This window comes from Pongo abelii, chromosome 10 (genome assembly GCF_028885655.2).
Source record: "Pongo abelii isolate AG06213 chromosome 10, NHGRI_mPonAbe1-v2.0_pri, whole genome shotgun sequence".
Lineage (NCBI taxonomy): Eukaryota > Metazoa > Chordata > Mammalia > Primates > Hominidae > Pongo > Pongo abelii.
Window position 1 is genome coordinate 28,268,690 of NC_071995.2, and position 22,625 is coordinate 28,291,314.

At 40.3% G+C, this 22,625-nt stretch overlaps 1 protein-coding gene across 4 annotated transcripts in view; it reads right to left on the reverse strand.

Moving 5' to 3' along the window:
• Nucleotides 1-3,079: 3,079 nt before the first annotated feature.
• TM7SF3 (transmembrane 7 superfamily member 3) overlaps nt 3,080-22,625 on the reverse strand; it is a 40,420-nt gene continuing 20,874 nt past the window's right edge. The window contains exons 6-12 of one of the 4 annotated variants that reach the window (XM_002823048.6): nt 19,820-19,997; nt 12,196-12,282; nt 9,985-10,065; nt 9,202-9,354; nt 5,687-5,784; nt 4,918-5,080; nt 3,080-3,659 (exon numbers count right to left, since the gene is read on the reverse strand). In XM_002823048.6, coding sequence (XP_002823094.2) covers nt 3,397-3,659; nt 4,918-5,080; nt 5,687-5,784; nt 9,202-9,354; nt 9,985-10,065; nt 12,196-12,282; nt 19,820-19,997 — 1,023 coding nt within the window. In that variant the 3' untranslated portion in view covers nt 3,080-3,396. The remainder of the gene's footprint in view (nt 3,660-4,917; nt 5,081-5,686; nt 5,785-9,201; nt 9,355-9,984; nt 10,066-12,195; nt 12,283-19,819; nt 19,998-22,625) is intronic. The other 3 variants (XM_063711718.1, XM_054527013.2, XM_063711719.1) reach the window with 3 other exon arrangements.

The window sequence follows — 22,625 nt, forward strand, 5'->3', positions numbered from 1 at the left end:
TAAATTTGTTTGGGGGGCACAGTTTAGTCTATCAGCAAACCACAGGTAGCTGCCCTCCCAACAAGGGCTGGGATGCAATGAGGGGCTGTGCCCTAGGGCAAGGCCCTGTTCTCAGAAAATTAGAGCCAAGAACTCTGGGTTTGAATGAATGTTACTAACAGGTATTAAGTACATCACCTAGGAGTGAACTTCAGACCAAGTTTCTACAGATGCTGCTGTGGAGATAGGGATATTGGAAATGTTAATTATGTACCAATCATTTGAAATAAATGGTCAATTACTTCAGAGAATTAACTTGGAAAAACATGCTTTCACTGTGTAAAATTAATAATTTTCAAAAAGAACGATCGTAGCAATATTTATATTAGAAACATCCTATCAATTCGTCAGCAGAAGAAAATAGAAAACACCTGGTTTTACATCTGCATCATGATGAGTGTAAAGCACATTTGGATAGGGAGTCAGGCATCCCAGTTTTGGTCTCAGCACTGTTAGTTGATAACTCTCTGACTTCATATCATTAACTTAAGAATTTCCTCAGGTATTAAAGAGGTCAGTGAACATGATCTCTAAAGTCCTTTGAAGGTTTAATATTCTAGCAATTTCTTTGTTGGAATCAGTTTTCTATTTCACCTGCTACAGAAAACTTAACTGGCCTGTGGTACAATATACCTAGTATGGTTTGGCAACCTGGTAGCTAACCTATAACAGATTAATCAGAACTTTCTGAAAACATTTTAAAGAACAGTTCAATAGAGTTTCCTGTTAACTACTACTTTTCTTTAGTCTGACACACCTGAAGTGCTAATAACACCAAATTAGTCTTTTAACACATTGCCCCAGATTTCATTTCCTGTTATTATCTTTGTGATTTTTTAAAAATGAAGAACTATATTGTTTGCCCATATTAAATAACTTTTATAGCTATGAAACTCCTCATGTCTTGTTGCTATGGTACAAATATAATCTGAAAAATTTTATGAAAATATTTAATGAGGCTTTTTAGCATTTTTTTCAAAATAGGGATTTATTATAAAAACTATACAAACTTTTTATCATTCACAAATGATGAAAAATTTTAAACAATTAGTATCCTCCCTCCAAAATAGTGTGTTCTGTCTTTACAGTCTTCACTGGCAGTGCATTCAGATGGTACAGAAAATAACAAACGTTCCATATAACTTTGTCCCTACAGTAAATAACTTTTTAAAACTTTTCATCAAGTTTCAGTGTTACTGAAGTTAATTATAGACAGTAAGGATTACAGAATAAGCAGTAAATGGTCACCTGCACTGAATTTTTCAAAGCAAAAATTGTTTTATATTTTCTATGTTGTTTTATCCTGCCCCAAACACTTAAAGCAAAAGTTAAAGATTTTTCCAGTTACCTGAAACTTCAAAAATCTATTATACTTTGAAAAAACTTTAAAAAGCAGCATCATTTAAATAGTGATTAACTCACAGATGTGTATGCAACAACATTCCACAACCCTAATACCACTCAGGCCTGCAGAGTCACCAGCTCACAATAATTCAGTGCTCTGAAAGCTGGGGGGAAAGCCCCTGAGTAGTAAGTATGCAACCCAGGGTGTCGGGTGCTTTCTTGTGGTGAAACAAGGGTGTCAAAACTGAGGGGACTCTCCAAGGTTCTAATGAAAAGCAGCTCCTCTAAACACCTGAATCCTTTCTGACTCCATTCTCATCACTTTAAGGATGAAGCCTTTCTGTACAAAGGCTTTGTACAGAAAAGAAATTATTAAAAACTATATTTTACACTAATGCTAACAGCTAATTGAGCAGAAAGAACTATGAAGTACAAATTTTTCCAAGGTTTTCTTATTAACGTCAATATAGACTTTTTTTTTTTTTTGAGACGGAGTCTCGCTCTGTTGCCCAGGCTGGAGTGCAGTGGCGTGATCTTGGCTCACTGCAACCTCTGCCTCCTGGGTTCAAGCGATTCTCCTGCCTCAGCCTCCCGAGTAGCTGGGATTACAGGCACCTGCCACAATACCCGGCTAATTTTTTTCTTTTTAGTAGAGACGGGGTGTAGTAGTATATATTCTACTATACTATAGTAGAGACCACTATGTTGGCCAGGCTGGTCTCGAACTCCTGACCCCAGGTGACCCACCCGCCTCGACCTCCCAAAATGCTGGGATTACAGGTGTGAGCCACCGCACCTGGTCGGCAATATAGATTAAGGTGGGGGTTATTTCCTAAAAACAAACATAATCCATATGTCATCTAATGCAGTTAAAGATCACCTGTTGACACTATTTTAAAAGGCCTTGAAAAAAAAAGGGGGCCATTATTTGGAATATAAATAAATCATCCTTATAAAATTCTATTATCTATATAAATTGGCCTATTTTCAAATAATAATTTAGCTATTTCAATTACCATTTTAAGCAATAAAAGGCAAAAACAAAGGGAACCTACTGAATTGTACACTTAAACATGAATAAGAAGGTAAATTTCATGTGTATTTTATCACAACTTAAAAATTTTTAAAAATACTGAAAAAAAAGGGTAACTTTTGGATAATGTATGATACTAAGAAGGGCATGCAACTAAGTAATCAGACTGCTTTTAGTAAGAAAATAAGTTTTTTTTTTCTTAATTTCTCTTTTTGAGGCAGGGTCTCTGTCACCCAAGCTGGAATGCAGTGACACAATCAAGACTCACTGTAGCCTCAATCTTCAGGGCTCCTGGGATCCTCCCATCTCAGTCTCCTTGGGAGCTGGGAGTAGGCACGTGCCACCAAGCCTGGCTAATTTTTTAATTTTTTTGTAGAGATGGGGTCTTGTCAAGTTGCCCATGTTGGTCTCAAACTCCTGGGCTCAAGCAATCCTCCCACTGGGCTTCCCAGTATTGGGATTACAGGTGTGAGCCACCACGCCTGGCTTGCTTCTCTTTTTGTATTCTAAAATTCAAAGGCCTAAGTATCAAATCCCTAAATCTCCAAATACTGTCACAAATAAAGACTCAATAATAAACTCCCTCCAAAAGTTTAGACAGGCTCAGGTAAGAGACTTGTTTCAAGGGGTTATAAAAAGAAACACCAGGGCTCTGCAGGAGAATCAGTTTTTAATTTTTTTAATGTATCTATTTAATGGAATACGTTGATCATAGATTTGTAAACCAAAAGGTAATTTCTCAAGTATTTGGAAATAAGAAAAAGCCTCCCTACCACCAACCTTTTGGTCATCTTTCTCATTCTCTTAGAATCATCCTAATCCCCTAGTATACCCTTACCATATATCAATAAGGGCACCATAACATTATGCAAAGAACAGATATATATGCCTGATCTCTTATTAGACTTGCACCAGAGACTGTTGAACCACTCCAGGCATGAACTCCAAAGCTGAGGCACACTGACCAAGCCCTTGGGCATCTACAGAAGCAGAGGCGTTCTCTCTCCAGCTGGCTGCTCCTTCTGGAAGAGCCCTTTGATCTGGGTTAATCGGCCATAGAGCCTCTCTCTTAGTGGAGGAATGTGGTAGCTAGGGTCCAGAATGTTCGTCACTCGGCGCTCTCTCTCTTGCTTCCATAACTTGTATGGGTGGGGAGGGAAGAATGGTCGTCCTCTCTCTCTTCGAATCTGTAACGTAATTCCACTTACAGCCAGCATGCCCCATACTGCCAGGATAATAAAGTCTAAAAAACAGTAGAAAAAGTACAGTTTGAACTCTAGTATTTTAAAATCTAACATAATAATACAACCCTTCATGGACTAAACCTGTATATTCCTTTCTAATAGACTTTCTGGTGAGTTAGTCCAACACATATGTAGTTCCTCAGTTACAAACCAAGGAATCAGTAGGGAAGCCACAGTCTTATTTTTGAAACTAGGAATTTTCTATTACAGGTATTTGAAAGTCCAGACAGGTTGTAAAAAAATCAGTTGTTTGGATCCTTGGCCTTCCAACATTATGTAACAAGTACCCACAGTTGTTTGTGCGTTTTTTCAGAGGGGGTTCGGGGAGGAAGGCAGTGATCTAGTTAGACTTCACATATATACATCATGGAACATCAGATTCCACCACGCTCATTTCTTCCCCATTCCACTCTACATGGGGCCCTACTGCACTCACAGTGTAGGTATAGGAACGCATGAAAAGATTCAACCAAACATACTCAGCTTCTAGTAAAAGGCTTGGCAAAACACTGGTACTTAAAACGTGCAAGAGTTTTAAGGTTTTCAAGGATTTCAAGGTCTCTACCATCAACCTCTTATCCAAAGGGAAAGCTCTGGATAGTAAAGGGAAACATTTGCCCTAAAATAAAATCACAACAATCACAATTGTGCTTATGCAATATATCTTCAATTCTAGGACATGCTTTTTCACTCTCCACATTTCAACATTTCTGAAGTCAACATATCTTACAATCTGAACAATTCATGCAGTAGTCATTTTTTTCTTCAAAAAATTTATAGAAAATCTGTAATGGATAGAATCTTACAAGTGAGGGAAACTATATGCTTACTAATTAAAAACTCTTTCAACTAGCAAACTGCATGCTTCATTAAAGGAGGGAAACAAGGGAATAACTTAAAATTAAATCAGGTTGTCATTCTCATCCCTTATTCCATCCCCACCCATAAGTGTCAAACGTCTTTACTGTCAGTATTTTTCTCCCCTCTGAGAATGACCAGGTAAACCTAAATAATCTTGGAAATTTCTTAATGAAATTCATTTAGTAGATTTTTATCTTCATCTTAAAATTTTAAATGCTTTACTCCCATGATCCTGAGTTGTCATAACAGAGGGTTCTCACAGCATTGTATGCTGTGTTCCCTCCTTTTGTCCCAGTTGACTTTCTTTAAATTTAGTTTCCAAGTGCTCTGGTTAGCATAGGTGGGTCAAGACTCCTACTGTGCTGTCACACTGGTTTTTGGATTTAAGAATCTTACCATTCGTTTGAAAAGGCACATTTGTGAAAGCTCTGTGGAAATCCTTGTTGAGCGCTCTCTTGAGTACGTTCAAAGTGATGTAGGAAAGGCTTGTGGACAAGTAACTGTCAATGGCTAAAACCACCGAATAGGAGCCAATGACTCCACAAGTCAGTATGTTCAGCTGTGGAAGAGTGGAAGAGTTTAGGCATCATCCATGGTAGAACAAAAATAGTTTATAACTCTCCACTGGCTTCAATCACAGGCAATCACATCTGCTCCCTCAGGCATGAAAAAGGACCAGACCCACTCAAAGCTGAACAGAAGTTCCCTAGAAAGATAAACTGAAAACAACCTTCAACATCCATATGGGTTCTTAAAACACAGTTCAGCTTATCCAAATACTGTGGAAAATATCTTCCATATGAAGGAACTTCAACAATAAAATCTAATTAGAGGAAGAATCGCTCTTCTGAAGCCAGCTGAAACTAATGACCCATCAGGTTGGAGTACTAGAGTAAGCACTACCTTCTCTGCTCCCACTGTTAAAAGCATACTGACTGTAATGCTCCATTTGATGGAAAAAAAAGAAAAAAAACAAACACCATGTGGTAGTCATAAATAGAACTTCCTTTGCTTTCACAGTAACAAGGCTATTTAGAATCAGTCATCTGATACAGGTAACACAGCCCTCCCCAGTGAATAAAACATGCAAAATGATGAAATAAGTGATCAGCTGAACACACAGGATAACATAATCAATAAATCTAACTTTTGATGAAACACTTACTATTCTTAGGCAGCCCATGAAAACTACTGGAATGAGGATAGCTATGCAAGAGAAAGTGACCCAGAATACACCATCATCATGAAAAATCTTTAGGTTTCCTGAAAAAGCAAAAAGAAACTAAGAGTAAACAACAGCTTTACCAAGTTAGATTTAGTTTCTTGGAACATCTGAACACAGATATACATCAAAGCCTTAAAGTAACAACCAGGGAATATGTTGGCAACTAGAAATGAATTCTAATTTTCTTCATTTAACTGTCAATACAATCTTCTTTGAAGGATGTGTTCTAGAAGGTGGGTGGGAGGAATCAAGCAGGTCAACGCTCTGCACTTATTAACAAAATCATTTAGAAGAGACTGGAATAGTCCAAGCTCTTCCATTCACTAGCTCTGTGAACTTGAGCCTCAGTTTCCTAACCCTCAAAATGACATTGAATTATATCTCCAAGCTCTAAATCACCTGTTAGCTCTACATTTCTGACTTCATGATTTCATACTGCAAAATAAAAAATACAAGTAAAAGGCATTCAAAGTTAAGCCATGAACCCAATGTAAACAGTGAATCCACTTAACAGATTTTTACCGTCAAAGCATGTCCTGTCACGCCACTGCACACTGTGACATGTGATTTCCTCGTGTATCAGGAGAGAGGAACCAACCATCTGCTCTTCCCAAACCCTTCTCCTGCTGCTGGACTCTAAAATGCTGCACAACTTAGGCCAACCCAGAACAAATATATGAGAACTCCTCTTTATAAATTAAGTTTAAAAAGCAAGAATAGGCTGACTGCTGTTTAATACTGACACTGGCACCACCATTCAGTCCATCTGTAAATGGCCCCATACCTCAAGACCTACATATCCAGGTCAGAGGGGAAGACTGGGAGTCCCTAGGCTACAGGACTGGACCTTGAGACTCCATATTCTCTGAAGCCAACAGCAACATGCCATTGATGTGAACTTACAGATTATATTCTCTAGTTTAACTATATTAACCTTCACAAAATACATACGTGGCTTTCTTTTAAAAGGCTTTCAAGAAATCTAGGTATTGAAAATAGTTATGATGCATGCACGTGAAGAACGGACCCTTTCAGAGAATAAGCTCATTGCTTCCCACATAAGGTGAAAACTAGCAATCTAATCAGATTGTAGTGGTCAGCCAAATATTTTTTAAATGCTAATGCTTAAAAATATGGGTAGGCCTCTTGGACGGGCATTGTGGCTCACGCCTGTAATCCCAACACTTTGGGAAGCCGAGGTGAACAGATCACTTGAGGTCAGGAGTTTGAGACCAGCCTGGCCAATAAGGAGAAACCCCCATCCCTACTAAAAATATAAAAATGAGCTGAGCATGGTAGTGTGTGCCTATAATCCCAGCTACTCAGGAGGCTGAGGCAGGAAAATCACTTGAACTCGGGAGGCAGAGGTTGCAGTGAACCGAGACTGCGCAACTGCACTCTAGCCTGGGAGACAGAGTGAGACTCCGTCTCAGGAAAAAAATAATGGGTGTGTGTGTGTGTGTGTATGTGTGTGTGTGTGTGTGTGTGTTTATACATATATAGGTAGGCTAGGTGCAGTGGCTCAAGCCTGTAATCCCAACACTTTGGGAGGCCGAGGTGGGAGGACTGCCTGAGCCCAGTTTAAGACCACCCTAAGCAACAGTGAGACTCTGTCTCTACTAAAAATAAAAACTTAGCAGGCATGGCAGCACACACCTGTAGTCCCAGCTACTTGGGAGGCTGATGTAAGAGGATGGCTTGAGCCTTGGAGTTTGAGGTTGCAGTGAGCAATGATAGTGTCACTGCAGTTCAGCATGGGTGACAGAAAGAGATCCTGTCTCTAAAAAATAAAAATATGGGTTTGCACCCACTAGCATTGAAGAGATGATCACTCTAACTGTCCTTAAGCTATGAGATAGTTCACAAATAAACATATACAAAGGGTATATGCTAAAATTATTTTTACCAATAGGAATAGTATGTCAAAAAGTTTAGAGACAACTGCTCTAGACTACTTTATAAAGATGAAAATTAAGAGACCTCTTTATTTCTGTTTTCTCATTCCTCACATCTATCCTATGAGATAGTTTCACAGATGATGGAACAAAGTTTCAATACATTGTCCAAGGTTATAAGCTAGAAAGGGAATTAGTGACAGAGCCAGAATGCATACAGAGGGTTTTTTCCTGACTTTATAATTTATGCTCATTCTACTCATGAAAAGTACATTAAATTACTAGAAATTATAACCTATCATCCCTCCATCCTCTAAGCATTAACAAAAGAGGAGAAGCCCATTAAGTAGTAGTTGGTTTTCGTGGTCTTTTTGTTTTGTTTTTGAGACAGGGTCTTGTTCAGTCGCCTAGGCTGGAGTGCAATGGCACCATCATAGCTCACTGCAGCCTCAACCTCCTGGGTTCAAGCAATCCTCTAGCCTCAGCCTCCCAGGGTAGCTGAGACCACAGGCATGCACTACGACACCTGGCTAATTTTTTTTTTTTTTTCCAGTAGAGATGGGGAATCACTATGTTGCCCAGGCTGGTCTCAAACTTGAGCTCAAGCAATCCTCCCACTTGGTTTCCCAAAGTGCTGGGATTATAGGCATGAGCCACTATGCTTAGCCATTAGGAAGTATTTTATTTAGCACATCTAGGGTAGAGCCTTGAATCTATATTTTCAAAAACATCCCCATGTGAATCTGTCATTTAGCCAAGCCTACACAACACTGCTTTTCATCAGACTATCCAGTAGTCTTGGAAAAAAAGTCTTCAGAGAGACAAGGGACACATGACTTGTACTCTATTATATCCTGCATTCTCTACAGAGTTGACAGCCTCATGAAATGGCTAGTTTTATATCTAACATCCATCAACTTTATTCTAGTATTTTAAGAACATGTTCACAGAAAGGAAACAGCCAAATAGAATACTTTTGAGTAGATACTGTTTTTGTTTGTTTGTTTTTGACAACAATCAGGAAATGTAAGTTATTAAACAATGGCAAAGAAAGTTAACTTATAAGTTAACCAGATTTTAAAAACTGATAGCAATTGAATTACTTTTTAAAAAACACGAAAAAACCCCAGAACCATCCCTGTGCTACTGCCCCAGGGTGATTAAGTACCTCAGGGACACCTGGGGTTTGGCAGAGGATGGGAGTGGAGGTTGAGGGTACAACAGAAGACCAGAAACAAAGTACCAGGTTCCCCAACTCGGCTGCCATCAGAGCAGTGCCCCTTTACCTCCATTATTTCTAATAAACACACACCCCTTATCACAACAAATAGATACAAAGCTACCTCTAAAGACATTCTATATTTCATCTAATGTGCCTTTCAGGAAGGAGGGACTTTTACTAGTCCTGGTGCTGTCTAAAAGTGTCACACCATCAATGCAGATTTCCAGAACTCCACAGGAGAAGCACTGACATGCAACACCACTCCAGGATGCAAATCCAATTAGGCAGTATTCAAACAGTCACTCAAACACACAAAACATCCGTTACACATCGCCTACCCAGTGGAGTAAAGAAAGTCACAGACGAGATGAGGAACCCCAGCACCAGTCCAACACAGAGCATGCAGATCGAGAGGATTCCAAATCGCCACCACACAGCTACCAAGAACATTCCACCGACGCTTCCAGCGACAGCTGTCAGAATCAGATTCACTGTACAAAGAGAGAGGATGAACTGCTGGATAACCGGCAGTACTTCCAACCGCGTGCCTTAGACATACAATACCGTTACCAGCGCCAGCTTCAGCTTTCTGTAGGTCAGGCACTGAGGGCTCTTCAGTGGTGCCATGAAGCCAGCATAGAGCAACCCTCTCTAGGGAGGGGTCTGGGCTGAGACAAGGAAATTAGCTAGGGAGCTAAACCTCACAGGACCAGTGACAGGTTTGGCTTGTCAATAAATTGGGATTGAGAAGGAAAAGTTGACAAGCATTCTGTTAAATGTAATGGGGTAGGGGGGGTGTCTGTTTTCAGGTAAAGAAAACCTCAACATTTTGCTTGTTGTACATCTCATATCTTCAACGTATCACATAGCCAGAACACAGGTCTATAATCAATATGGCCCCTCCTTTCCCTAAGTACCAAGGAATTCACCATACAGATTAAAAACCCAGAAGGTCTGAATGAGTAGTTCAGAAAAGGTGTTCAGAGACTAGGTGGACCATTATTTTACATAAGTAATAGGCTGTCGCACACAATATAGGCCAAACTGCAGAAGGAAAGGTGAAGTAAAACACAGCACCTGCCTTCTTGAATACCCAGTTAAACTATATAATTTTCACTTACCATCATACTTGATAGGTGTCAGTCTTGTAATCAGTATATAAAAGAAGAATCCCATGATGACAAAGCCTATGAAGAATAATTCTAAGTGGCAAACCACCAGGAAAGGAAAAAAGCAAAACAACAAAAGCTATGGTTAAGCACTCTTTTTACAGTGCAATTTAAATATTTAATCTACAAATACATGCTTAAGCTCCTGGAATTTACATGTTACAGCATTCAGAGGAAAAAAAAAACATCTAAAAGGCAGAAGAAATTCAGCAGCCATGGGAGTAATTATTATTAAATAGATACAATATTAAAGTACCAACTACAGGATACACTTTCTTGTATATAGGTCAGTTTCCATTGTTAAATTGTGATTTGTTCATTTCATAGCACATTTTAATATATTTATGTTTTCTGCTTAAAACAAGAATAGCATTTCGTCACGTGTATCTGTACGAAATTACACACTAAATTTTAATAGTTTTGTAAGCAGAAATAAAACGTAAAAGGTAAAAGAAACCCAAACTGTTCCAAAGCAAAATATAACTTTTATATCTTCTTTTAATTCATCCCATCCTGTTTAGAATGATCAATCATTACCTTCATCCATTAAAACACCTGGTAATGCAAGCACACAGATAACTTTGTTCCCACAAATAAGCCTAATCCTGATCATGGAGGCCATAGCTCTACCTATTTTCTAAATTCTTCACAGCTGTTCTTGGTAATACTTGTACTGTATCTCAATTTCAATAAATATAAAATGATACATATCAACATACCAAAAAAACCCAGAGTGAGGCATGGTGGCTTGTACCTGTAGTCTCAGCTACTTGGGAGGCTGAGGTGGGAGGATCACTTGAGGCTACGAATGTGAGGCTGTAGTGCACTATAATTGCACCTGTGAACAGCCACTACACTGCACTCCAGCCTAGGAGACACAGTGAGACTCCATCTCTTTAAAAAGAAAAAAAAAAAAGCTAGTGATAACTTTGAGACCACAGCTTAGCAACTAAGTTCTTTGTTACAGAATCATTCTACATGTTGAGATATTATATATTCTTTACAATACTCTCTTCCCAATTAATAAAAAAAAGTGTCATAATAGCAGGAAAGGAGTTGCTATTTCAAACAATTTAACAGAAGTTTAAAGAGCCTTATTAGATCAGGATTACATTTGAGCTACCTTGATGCTCAGTTATACACCTTGTTGATTAAATAAGGATTGTTTTAGTAATCGAAAACATCACTTATATAAAAAGCAGCCCAAATAATTCAAACCAATTCAGTGAGCATGATTTACACCCCAGTTCTTCAGTGTGTTTCACTGATGTAGATGCTGGTGTTCCCTTTGGCATCTGAATCTCTCAGGACTGAGCAGACATTTCAAACTCACTGTACACTGCAGACCCATAGCCTGATTCATGAGAAACCAAGTCAATCGCCATCACCAATATCCACACACATTTTTACAAAGACAATCAACTTCTTTTTTTTTTTTTTTTTTTTTTTGAGACAGGATCTTACTCTGTCATCCAGTGGCACAATCTTGGCTCACTGCAACCTCTGTCTCCCGGGCTCAAGCAATCCCCCCACCTCAGCCTCCCCATGTAGCTGGGACTACAGGCACACACCATCGAGCCTGCCTAATTTTTTGTATTTTTTGGAGAAACAGGGTCTCACTGAGTTACCCAGGTTGGTCTCAAACTCCTGAGCTCAAGTAATCTGCCTGCCTCAGCCTCCCAAAGTGCTGGGATCACAGGTGTGAGCCACCACACACAGTCCCAATTTGTCTTTAACTTTTTGGTAGAGAAGGGATCTCACTATGTTGCCTAGACTGGTCTCAAACTCCTGGCCTCACGCAGTCCTCTCACCTCAGCTTCCCAAAGTGCTGGGATTACAGGTATGAGCTACTGAGCCCGGCCCTGACAACCAATGTCTAATCTCGGTTATCTTTAGTCAACTAACAGATCTAGCAGCTGATAAAATTCACTGCATAATTGTATTCCCCTGTTAATAAGAGAAGGTTATACTCCGCTGTAGGGAGAATAGAAAAAAATAAAAACGCATTGCAACTCAGTAGACTCATGACTACAAGACCCCAGCTACAAATCTCTAAAGATAGTAGAGATAAGTAAGTGCTTACTCTCCTCACAGGTCATTCCCCAGCAACACTGAAGAGAAAAGACCACAAAATGGAAATAGCAACTACATTGCACATAATACCTGTTTTCCAGAATCTGTGTCCAAAGAAACAAATGAAGAAACCAAGCAGGGCAAAAAGAGTGAAGAACACTTTGGAAGACACTCTTCCTACAAAATAATGAAAATTTAGTGGATAATACATCCAATTTGATACTTTGTATTAATATTTATAGAACGAAACTTCATCAAAAAAGCTAAGTGAACTGACATAATCTATCCCATACATGTATATTACAAATTTATCTTTAAAATACTCTTGCCACCCCTAATGAATGAACCTATGTAGACAATCAATATCAACAAAAAGAGAAGCCAGACAATATATGCTTGCTGACAGAGGTATGGAACACTTCCTATGACATATTCCTGGGTAGTGTGGAGAGAAACAGAGAGAGAGTGTTCCTAAAACAAATAATCCTGTTTCTTCAACAAATAAACTGCATGGACAAAAGGTGGCAGGGAGTGGGGTGGAGGCGGTGGGGGTGGGTGGAGGGAGAATACAGGTTAAAAGAGATTTAAGAGACACATCAACTCAATACTATGTATAGATCTCATCTGCAACCTGATTCTAACAAACTGCAAAACAATTGAGATGACTCCAGACGCAAACTCTGGCTGTTAATTTGATGCTATTAAAGAAATATTTTCAATATTTTAAAATGAAAATTATGTTAATGACACTGTGATTCTATTTTTTAAGTGCTTATCTTTAAGGTATACATACTGAAATATTTGTGAGTAACATGATGACCAGGGATTTGCTTTAAAATAATCCAGTGATAAAGGAGGGTGATGAGGTGGAGAGGCAGAGAAGCAGGTAGAGCACAGCTGAAACAAGATAATGGCCATAAATCAAAATTGTTAAGGCTGGATAATTGGTATATGGAGGCTCACTGAAGTTTTTCACAATAAAAAATTTAAACCGAAACTCACAATTTAAAAACATGTATTACACTTATAAGTTATTTATTATAATATTTATTACACATACACAAATTACTACCAGTCTTATCAATTATACATATTGCCTTGGAGAAAAATGTTGCATTACAACCAATGATGAAGCATGGTATCATTCAGTTTACTGAAGAGAAAAATATGCTCGCTAAACTCATCACCCACCATCATGACTCCTCAGAGATAAACGCAAGAAAATAATCCCTGAACTAAAACCCAAAACAAGACATCTATACAATCTCATGCTAAAATACAACAAGGCTGCCACAAATCAAAATACATAAAATGCCTAAGAGTGCTCAGAATGGAGAAACCATGAAGACATACAGTAAAATAAGGAACACAGACAGAAGAGCAGAATTCACAGGGGATATAATACCTAAATATCAGCTTTTCTGAGAATAAGGAGCCCATAAGAAAGATTAAACAACGGCCAGGCGCAGTGGCTCACGCCTATAATCCCAGCACTTTGGGAGGCCCGAGGTGGGCGGATCACTTGAGGTCAGGAGTTTGAGATCAGCCTGGCCAACATGGTGAGACCCCCGTCTCTACTAAAAATACAAAAATTAGCCAGGCCTGGTGGCGCATGCCTGTAGTCCCAGCTACTCCAGAGGCTGAGGCAGGAGAATTGCTTGAACCTGGGAAGCAGAGGTTGCAGTGAGCCAAGGATCAGGCCATTGCATTCCAGCCTGGATGTCGCAGCCAGACTCCATCTCAAAAACAAAAAATGAAAAACAAAACAAAAAAAACCCAGAAAGATTAAACGAAAGATAAAAACACCACATTCTGTTTATTTCAGACCTGTGGTTAACTATCGTTCTAGAATTTAATTTTTACACCAAAATCATTAAATTTGCTGGGATGATTTTCTCAAATGAAAATCCCGTGGAACTTTTCAGCAAGTATAATCACCAAGACAGCAAGGTCTTCCAACCCAATAAAAACTAAGACACAGTTAGATACTCTTCTATAACATTAGAGGGGAACTAAATCCCCTATCACAATACCAGGAAGGAGGGAGAGAAACAATTATACAAGTAAAATGAGAGGGTATGGAAGGTTTCATCAAAAGCAGAATCTACGATAAAACAAGACATAAAACAGGCATTCACTCTGGGGGAACGAAAGGAGTGAACAGACTAGGACAGAAGCAAGTCGAAGGTTAAAGTGTCTTTAACTATGACAGTATTGCTAAGGGTTATGAACCACAGGGCAAGGTTTTAGTTAGGAGGCAATATGGATATAGCCTCCCTACTCCAAGCTCAGGAAAAGCACCCTAATACTCATCAATCTTGAAAATGAGAGTAACAATAGAACTAACATCACTAGGAAGGTTCAACTTTGGGTGGGAAGAACAACTGGATCAGAGCTCTCTGTCTCCTAAGCCTAACAGAGAGAGACAGGCCTGGGGGCCTTTCTATTTAGAAGGGGCTTTTGCATGAAGGGTTCAAGGGAAAGAAATGGAGGAACCCAGACATACTTCAGTCCATCGGTTAAAAATATAGGGCCAGGCGCAGTGGCTCACGCCTGTAATCCCAGCACTTTGGGAGGCTGAGGCGGGTGGATCACTTGAGGCCAGGAGTTCAAGACCAGCCTGGCCAACATGGTGAAACCCCATCTCAACTAAAAATACACAAATTAGTCAGGCGAGGTGGTGCACACCTGTAGGACTTTGGGAGGCCGAGGCGGGCAGATCACCTGAGGTCAGGAGTTCAAGACCAACCTGACCAACATGGTTGGTCAGGTCTCTACTAAAAATACAAAAATTAGCAGGGCATGGTGGTGCACGCCTATAATCCCAGATACTCTGGAGGTTGAGGCACGAGAATTACTTGAACCTGGGAGGCAGTGGTTGCAGTGAGCTGAGATCACGCCACTGTACTCCAGCCTGGGTGACAAGAGTGAGACTGTCAAAAATATATATATATATACACATACATACACACAAACTTATATCTGCCAAGGTCTCTTGCATTGTATCCCTCAAGGATCCTGAGTGGAAGATTGTCTTGAGTGGAAGACTGAGTGGTGACAAAGAGCCTTTGCTTGGCCAAATTTCTTTTTTTTTTTTTTTTTTGAGACAGAGTCTCGCTCTGCCGCCCAGGCTGGAGTGCAGTGGCGCGATCTTGGCTCACTGCCAGTTCCACCTCCTGGGTTCACACCATTCTCCTGCCTCAGCCTCCCTATTAGCTGGGACTACAGGCGCCCACCACCATGCCTGGCTAATGTTTTGTATTTTTTTTTTTTTTTTTAGTAGAGACGGGGTTTCACTGTGTTAGCCAGGATGGTCTCGATCACCTGACCTCGTGATCCGCCCGCCTCGGCCTCCCAAAGTGCTGGGATTACAGGCATGAGCCACCGCGCCCGGCCTGCTTGGCCAAATTTCAGTCAGTCTCCTGAACCCCCTCCTAGGCCCATCTGTGCACATCTTTGTAAAATCCAGCTTCAGCAAGAACTCTGATAAGTCAGCTTAGCAAGAATCCCTTATGCTTGATATCAAATCACCCTCGATATCTAATTGGGTTCTTCATCCTCCACCATCCATCCCCCAGGTGATGTCTGACCACCCTGGTCTATCTTCAGTAAGAATCCCCTTAGGTCAGCGCAGACAGAATGCCCCCTTGCCCCTCATGTTTCCTCTTAGAAATTTTCCATCCACTGACTCCCACCCTGCTCCATGGCTACAAATTCCCAGTAGCCCATGTTGTACTCAAGAATTGGGCCCAATCTCTCTTCCCCACTGCAAAATTCCATCACAGTGGTCCCTATGCCTATTGTAATACTACCCCCAACCTTGAATAAAATCTTCCTCACTGTGCTTTAACCAGTGTCACTTATTTTTTTTTCTTTAACAGTGGGATATGGCTCTAGCAGAAGGAGAGAACCATAATCTCTGGCTTGAACACAATAGACTTTCTTCTTTAGAGCAAAGCTCCTTGAAAGAGCTACTTGAACTTTCTCCAGTTTCTGTGCTCCTAGCTCCTATTTGTTCTTGAATATGCTCCAGTCAGGCTCCTACCCCACCTCTCCACTGCAACAACTCTCACTGGTACCAACGGCCTCCACATTGCTAAATCCAAGAGTCATTTTCAGTCTCTTTCTTAGCTGACCTATCAGCAGCATCTGCCAAAGCTGATCACTCTCTCTTCTGTGCAATACTATCTAGCCTTGGCTTCAACAAACATCACTTTCCTTTTACCAATCTGGCTGCAGTTTCTCAGCCCATTGGTAGGATCTTCAATTTCCTAAGCTCTAAACATTGGAGCACCCAGGACTCAGTCCTCAGACCCCTCCCTTTTCTCTAAGTCACACTGAGTGTGCCTGCCTCTCCCACCTCCCCTTCCACCTCTGCCACCCCTTTATAGATAACACCATTTAGCATGCAGCCTTAAATGCCATATATTCAGTCTGAAGATTTCCAAGATGCTCTCCAGCTAAGACTTCCCTGTGAATTCCAGGCTTATATATATAATCAACCATCAGTTAAACATCTGCACATAAATGCTCAATAGGGTTCTCAAACTGAACTTATCCAAAACTGAACTCTTAACGTATCCTCCCAACCTTCTCCTCCAACAGTGCTTCCCACCTCAGCGAATGGTCGCTCTCTCTCTCCAGCTGCTCAGGCCAAAAACTACAAAGTCCTTTACACCTCTTTCTCTCAAACCCCTCATCCAATCCATCAGTACACTGTACTCCAAACATATCCAGCCACTCATGAGCCAAATCTGGAACAATTTGAAACTGAAAATAAATGATAGTAAAGGATTTCATCCAGAGAATAAAATAGGAATCTATGGGTCCAGGTTTAAAATAAATACATGGATAAATAAATGGGAGGGGAGGGAAAACCCTTCCTTAGAGCAGAATGGCAACAAATAAACATAGAAGGAGTGATACATTAGAAAAACACCATTTGGCAACCACCTAGTAATAAATGTTTCAGGCAAAGATCACTGGATGCCAAAACTAGCAAGTGAGAGTTTGAGAATGGGATATTTACTGACACTCGAAGTATCTCCCCTGAAGACACTTAAAAAAAGGAACAGTTACTTCAGTGGAGAAACTTGGCAAGACACCAATAACCAAGTCATCAAGGATGTCACCACCAGTAAAGAGACAAATAAATAAAGAGACAAGTGTCTCCTGAGAAGGACACATCACTTCCTTTGTATTCCTGCCAAAAAAGCGTAATCAAAATTTAATTATGAGGAAATATCAAACTAACACAAATTGAAGACATTCTAAAAAAAATAAATATTCTGTACTTCTCAAAAAAGTCAAGGTCTTAAAAGATTAAAATTAAAAAAAAAAAAAGACTTGTTCCAGATTATAGAACTCTAAAGAGACACATCGGTTAAATGCAATGTGGGATCCTAAACTGAACCCTGGACAGGGGAAAAAAAAAATTTGTTGACGGGGAGACGGGGTCTCGCTCTGTTGCCCAGGCTGGAGTGCAGAAGCACAATCATGGCTCACTGCAGCCTCGACCTTCCTGGGCTCAGGTGATCTTCCCACCTCAGACTCCCAAGTAGCTGGAATGACAGGCATGTGCCACCACAGCCAGCTAATTTTTGTATTTTTTGTAGAGACGGAGTTTCGCCATGTTGCCCAGGCTGGTCTTGAACTCTGGAGCTCAAGCAATCCGCCCACCTTGACCTCCCAATGTGCTGGGATTACAGGCATGAGCCACTGCACCCAGCCAAAAATAATTTTTTTTTATTTATAAAGGACACTATTGGAACAACTAGTAAATGTGCTAACATGTGTGAATTAACTACTGAATCAATGTTAACTTTGTAATTTTGATAATTTTACTATGGTTATGTAAGGAAATAAATACAGAAGTATTTAATGGCAAAAAGGTCTTTATGTCTGCAACTTACTCTCAAATGGTTCAGCGAAGAAAATAGTGTGTGTGTGTGTGTGTGTGCACATATCTATACATACACAGTCGGCCCCTGAACAACACGGGTTTGAACTGCATGGGTCCACTTACATACAGACTTTTTTCCAGTAAAAGTCACACTGAGTGTGCCTGCCTCTCCTACCTCCCCTTCCACCTCTGCCACCCCTGAGACAGCAACAACAACCCCTCCTCTTCCTCCTCTTCTTCCTATTCAATGTGAAGACGATGAAGATGAAGGCCTTTATGATGATCCACTCTCACTTAATGAATAGTAAATATACTTTCTCTTCCTTATGATTTCCTTAATGACATTTACTTTTCTCTAGCTCATTTTATTGTAAGACTATAGTCTATGATAAACATAACATACAAAATATGTGTTAATCAAGTATTTATGTTATCAATAAGGCTTCTCTGGTCAACACTAGGCTAACAGTAGTTAAGTTTTGGGGAAGTCAAAGTTATACACGGGCAGGGTATGGTGGCTTATGCCTGTAATCCCAGCACTTTGGGAGGCCAAGGAGGGTGGATCACTTGAGGCCAGGAGTTTGAGACCAGCCTGGCCAACATGGTGAAACCTCGACTCTACTAAAAATACAAAAATTAGCCAGGCATGGTGGTGTGTGCCTGTTAATCCCAGCTACTCAGGAGGCTGAGGCAGGAGAATCACTTGAACCTGGGAGGCAGAGGTTGCAGTGGGCCGAGATCATGCCACTGCACTCCAGATTGGGCAACAGGAGTGAAACTATGTCTCAGAAAAAAAAAGAGTTATACACAGATTTTCAACTGCACAGGAGTCAGCCCCCGCCCAACCCCTACACTGTTCAAAGGTCAATTGTATATAGAAAGAAAGAGAGAAGAAGAGAGAATGAAAAGCAAATAGCCTAATACATTAAGCTTTGAGGAATCTGGATGAAGATTATACAGAAATTCTTTATACTATTTTTGCATATTTTCTGAGAAACCATTTCAAGATAAACTGCTAAATACACACACATACACACACACACACACACACACCCCTCACAACACCTTCACTGCCCCCATTCTACCCAACCTAGTTATCTCTCCCCTGGATTACTTCAGTGTCCTCCTAACCAATCTGCATTTCTGCTCTTGCCTCCGTCTTTTCTCAAAAAGCAGCCAGTGATCCCATTAAAATATCTTAGATCATAGCACCATTTGCTCAAAACCTTCCAATGCCTTTCCCTTTCATTCAGAATAGAAGCGAAATCCCATACTACGGTCTACAAGGCCACACACAGGCTGCCTGCCCCCACACCTCTCACCTCACCTCTACTCCCTTTGCCCTCCTCGTTCTCCTGCAACCTGTCATCACTGCAGTTCTTCACACCCTCAGGCAGGCTCCCAGGTGCAGGCCCTCATCCTGGCTGCTCCCTCTGCCTGGTACACACCACACCCAGGTACGTGTGTGGTGCATCAAGGACTGCCCTGGCCATGCTATCTATCTCAAATTTTCCTCTTACTGGCATGTGTTATCTCCCTTTCCTACTTTATTTATCTTCTTAGCACCCACCATTTTCTCATGTATTACATATTTTATAAATGTATCTCGTCTGTCTCATCTCCCTCACTATAATATAAGCTCCAGAACAAGTATTTTTGCTGTTTTGTTTACTGCTATGTCCCAGTGCCTAGAACAGAGAGTGGAATAATGTAGGGGCTCAAAAGGTATGTGTTGAATGAATGAGAACTAAACAAAAGCATTATCTGCAAGGCCAAAGGAGAATTTGTAAAAGTTTAAAGCCACATACTCACCTAGGGAAACACAACTACCCTCTCCTGCCTCAAAGCTGCAAGCATATGTGTGAGCAGGAACGTAGGCAGCAGATGTATTTAGAAACGGGTCCCGAACAATGACATTGTATATGACACCTTGTCCCGGGAGGGAAGAGAAGGAAACGCTTGTCTTATCATTAGCTGTTAGGGTAACCACCTGAAGCCAAAAATAACACATGATTAGTGTTTAGGGGATTTTTTTAAGCTATTCTGTGATAATCCCACCTACGTGTAATATTAAATGGTATATTCATAAATTATAATTCTTGCTTAAAATAGACACCAACCCATTTAATATGGTCAAAAGGCCATCTTACATGGTTTGTATGTGCTAATATAAACAAGCTCTTACACAAAATGCTTCCAGAGGTTTTTTTTTAATAGTTTAAGGAAAATGCGATATAAATAATGTATAAATGCTAGTTAGGACAATGAAAAAAGTTTTTTCTCCTCTGCTAGACTATAAACAAGGATGGGAACTGTATTTCTCTTGTGCACTGCTCTTTCCTCAGTGTACAGCCCAATGCCTAACACAGAGGATGTGTCCAATGTTAGCCACAGACTAACGTAGACAGTCTGTTAACATCTCACAGACAGTATCCACTTATTTTTGTCTAACAGTCTCTGAAACAAGAAAATATTACATAAGGTTTTGTTATGTAGTAGTAGTTCTTAACTTCAGAAATTCCATTGTAAACTATAAAATAGAAGAAACAAATGCTTTATAGAACCATAATACGTATGTTCCTACTAATTTGAGAAAAATAAATATTAGGGTTTTAGGAGTAAATTATTATGAGCCCTCCTACATCCGACTACCATTGTTTAAAAATACTGCTTAGCCTTCAATAACTTGCTTCCTGGGCAAAGGTCTGGTCAAGTTCAACAAACTGTTAATATTACTCCCAAGTTATCATGAAAAGTTTAAATCAGACAGAAAAGTTGAATGAATAACATGATAAAGAGACTATATACTGCCTAATATCAACAATTGTTAATATTTTACCATATTTGCTTCTCTATCACTACTTTCTCCCCATCTCTATTTTTTTTCCTGCTGAAAGTAAGTTACAGATATCATGACATTTCACTTCTAAACACTTCACTGTGCATGTCCTACCACAGTGTTTCTCAAATTTAACGTGCTTGTGAATCGCAGGGGGTAGTCTTGTTAAAAGGTAGATCTGATTCTTAGGTCAGCGTGGTACCAGCAATTCTGCTTTTCTAGAAAGCTCTCAGATGATGCCAATGCTATGCAACCACCTACCACACTCTGAGTAACAAGTTACTCAGTACAGATGTAAGTCTAAGTACAGACTTACAAGGGGGTTACATCAGGATAAATCCATCGTAAAGTCAAAATGCATTTAATGTACCTCACCCACCGAACATTATGGCTTTACCCTAGCCAACCTTAAATGTGCTCAGAACACTTACATTAGATTCAGTTGAACAAAATCATCTAACACAAAGGCTATTTTATTTTATTATTATTATTATTATTATTATTATTGAGACGGAATGTCGCTCTGTTGCCCAGGCTGGAGTGCAGTGGCACAATCATCTCGGCTCACTGCAAGCTCTGCCTCCCAGGTTCACGCCATTCTCCTGCCTCAGCCTCCTGAGTAGCTGGGACTACAGGCGCCTGCCACCACCACTACGCCCAGCTAATTTTTTGTATTTTTAGTAGAGACAGGGTTTCACCAGGTTAGCCAGGATGGGCTCCATCTCCTGAACTCGTGATCCTCCCGCCTTGGCCTCCCAAAGTGCTGGGATTACAGGCGTGAGCCACCATGCCCGGCCCACAAAGGCTATTTTATAATAAAGTGTTTAATTGCTCATGTAATTTATTGAATACAGTACACTGTAGAATGTTAGCTATTACCGTGTGGTTAAGCAGGAGCTATGGCTCACTGCCACTGCTCAGCATTGCAAGAGTATCATACTGTATATTGCTAGCCCAGGAAATTATCAAAACTAAAATCAAAAGATCATAAGTCAAACCATCATAAGTCAGGGACCATCTGTATAAGAATATTCTCCTATATAACCACAATACCTTAGCTCACCTACGAAAATGAATAATTTCTTATTAGCTAATACATGATCCAGATTTTCCCTAATGTCTTATGTCTTTTTTTTTTTTTTTTTTTTTTTTGAGACAGGGTCTCACTCTGTTGCCCAGGCTACAGTGCAGTGGCGTGATCTCAGCTCACTGCAACTTCTCCCAGGCTCAAGCGATCCTCCCACCTCAGCCTCCTCAATATCTGGGACTACAGGCACACACCACCATGCCTGGAACTTTTTGGTTTTTTTAGTGGCTGTGAGGTTTTGCCACGTTGCCCAGGCTGGTCTCAAACTCCTGAGCTCAAGTGATCTGCCCTCCTTGGCCTCCCAAAGTGCTGGGATTACAGGTGTGTGCCACTGTTCCTGGCTCCTAACATCTTTTCTAGCTTTTCTCCTTCTTATCCAAGATCAAACCAAGTTCCATGCATGGTGTTTACGGCCAATCTCAGTAATCCAGAGCAGTCTGTCTCACCTTTCTCTCCCAGCTACCCAATGACTGTAGAAGAGATGAAGTCAGTATTCTCACAAAGTATGCCACAATTTTGTGTCTAACTTATTCTTTTATCCCCCATATTTCCTGTAAATAGGGAATCCAAAGGACTAAATTCAGGTTAGATATTTTTTGCTAGAATATACCACAGGTGATGGTGATAATGTCAGACTGCACTACATGAGTATATAATACAGGCTGATCCATTTTCAGTGAAACTAGCTTTGC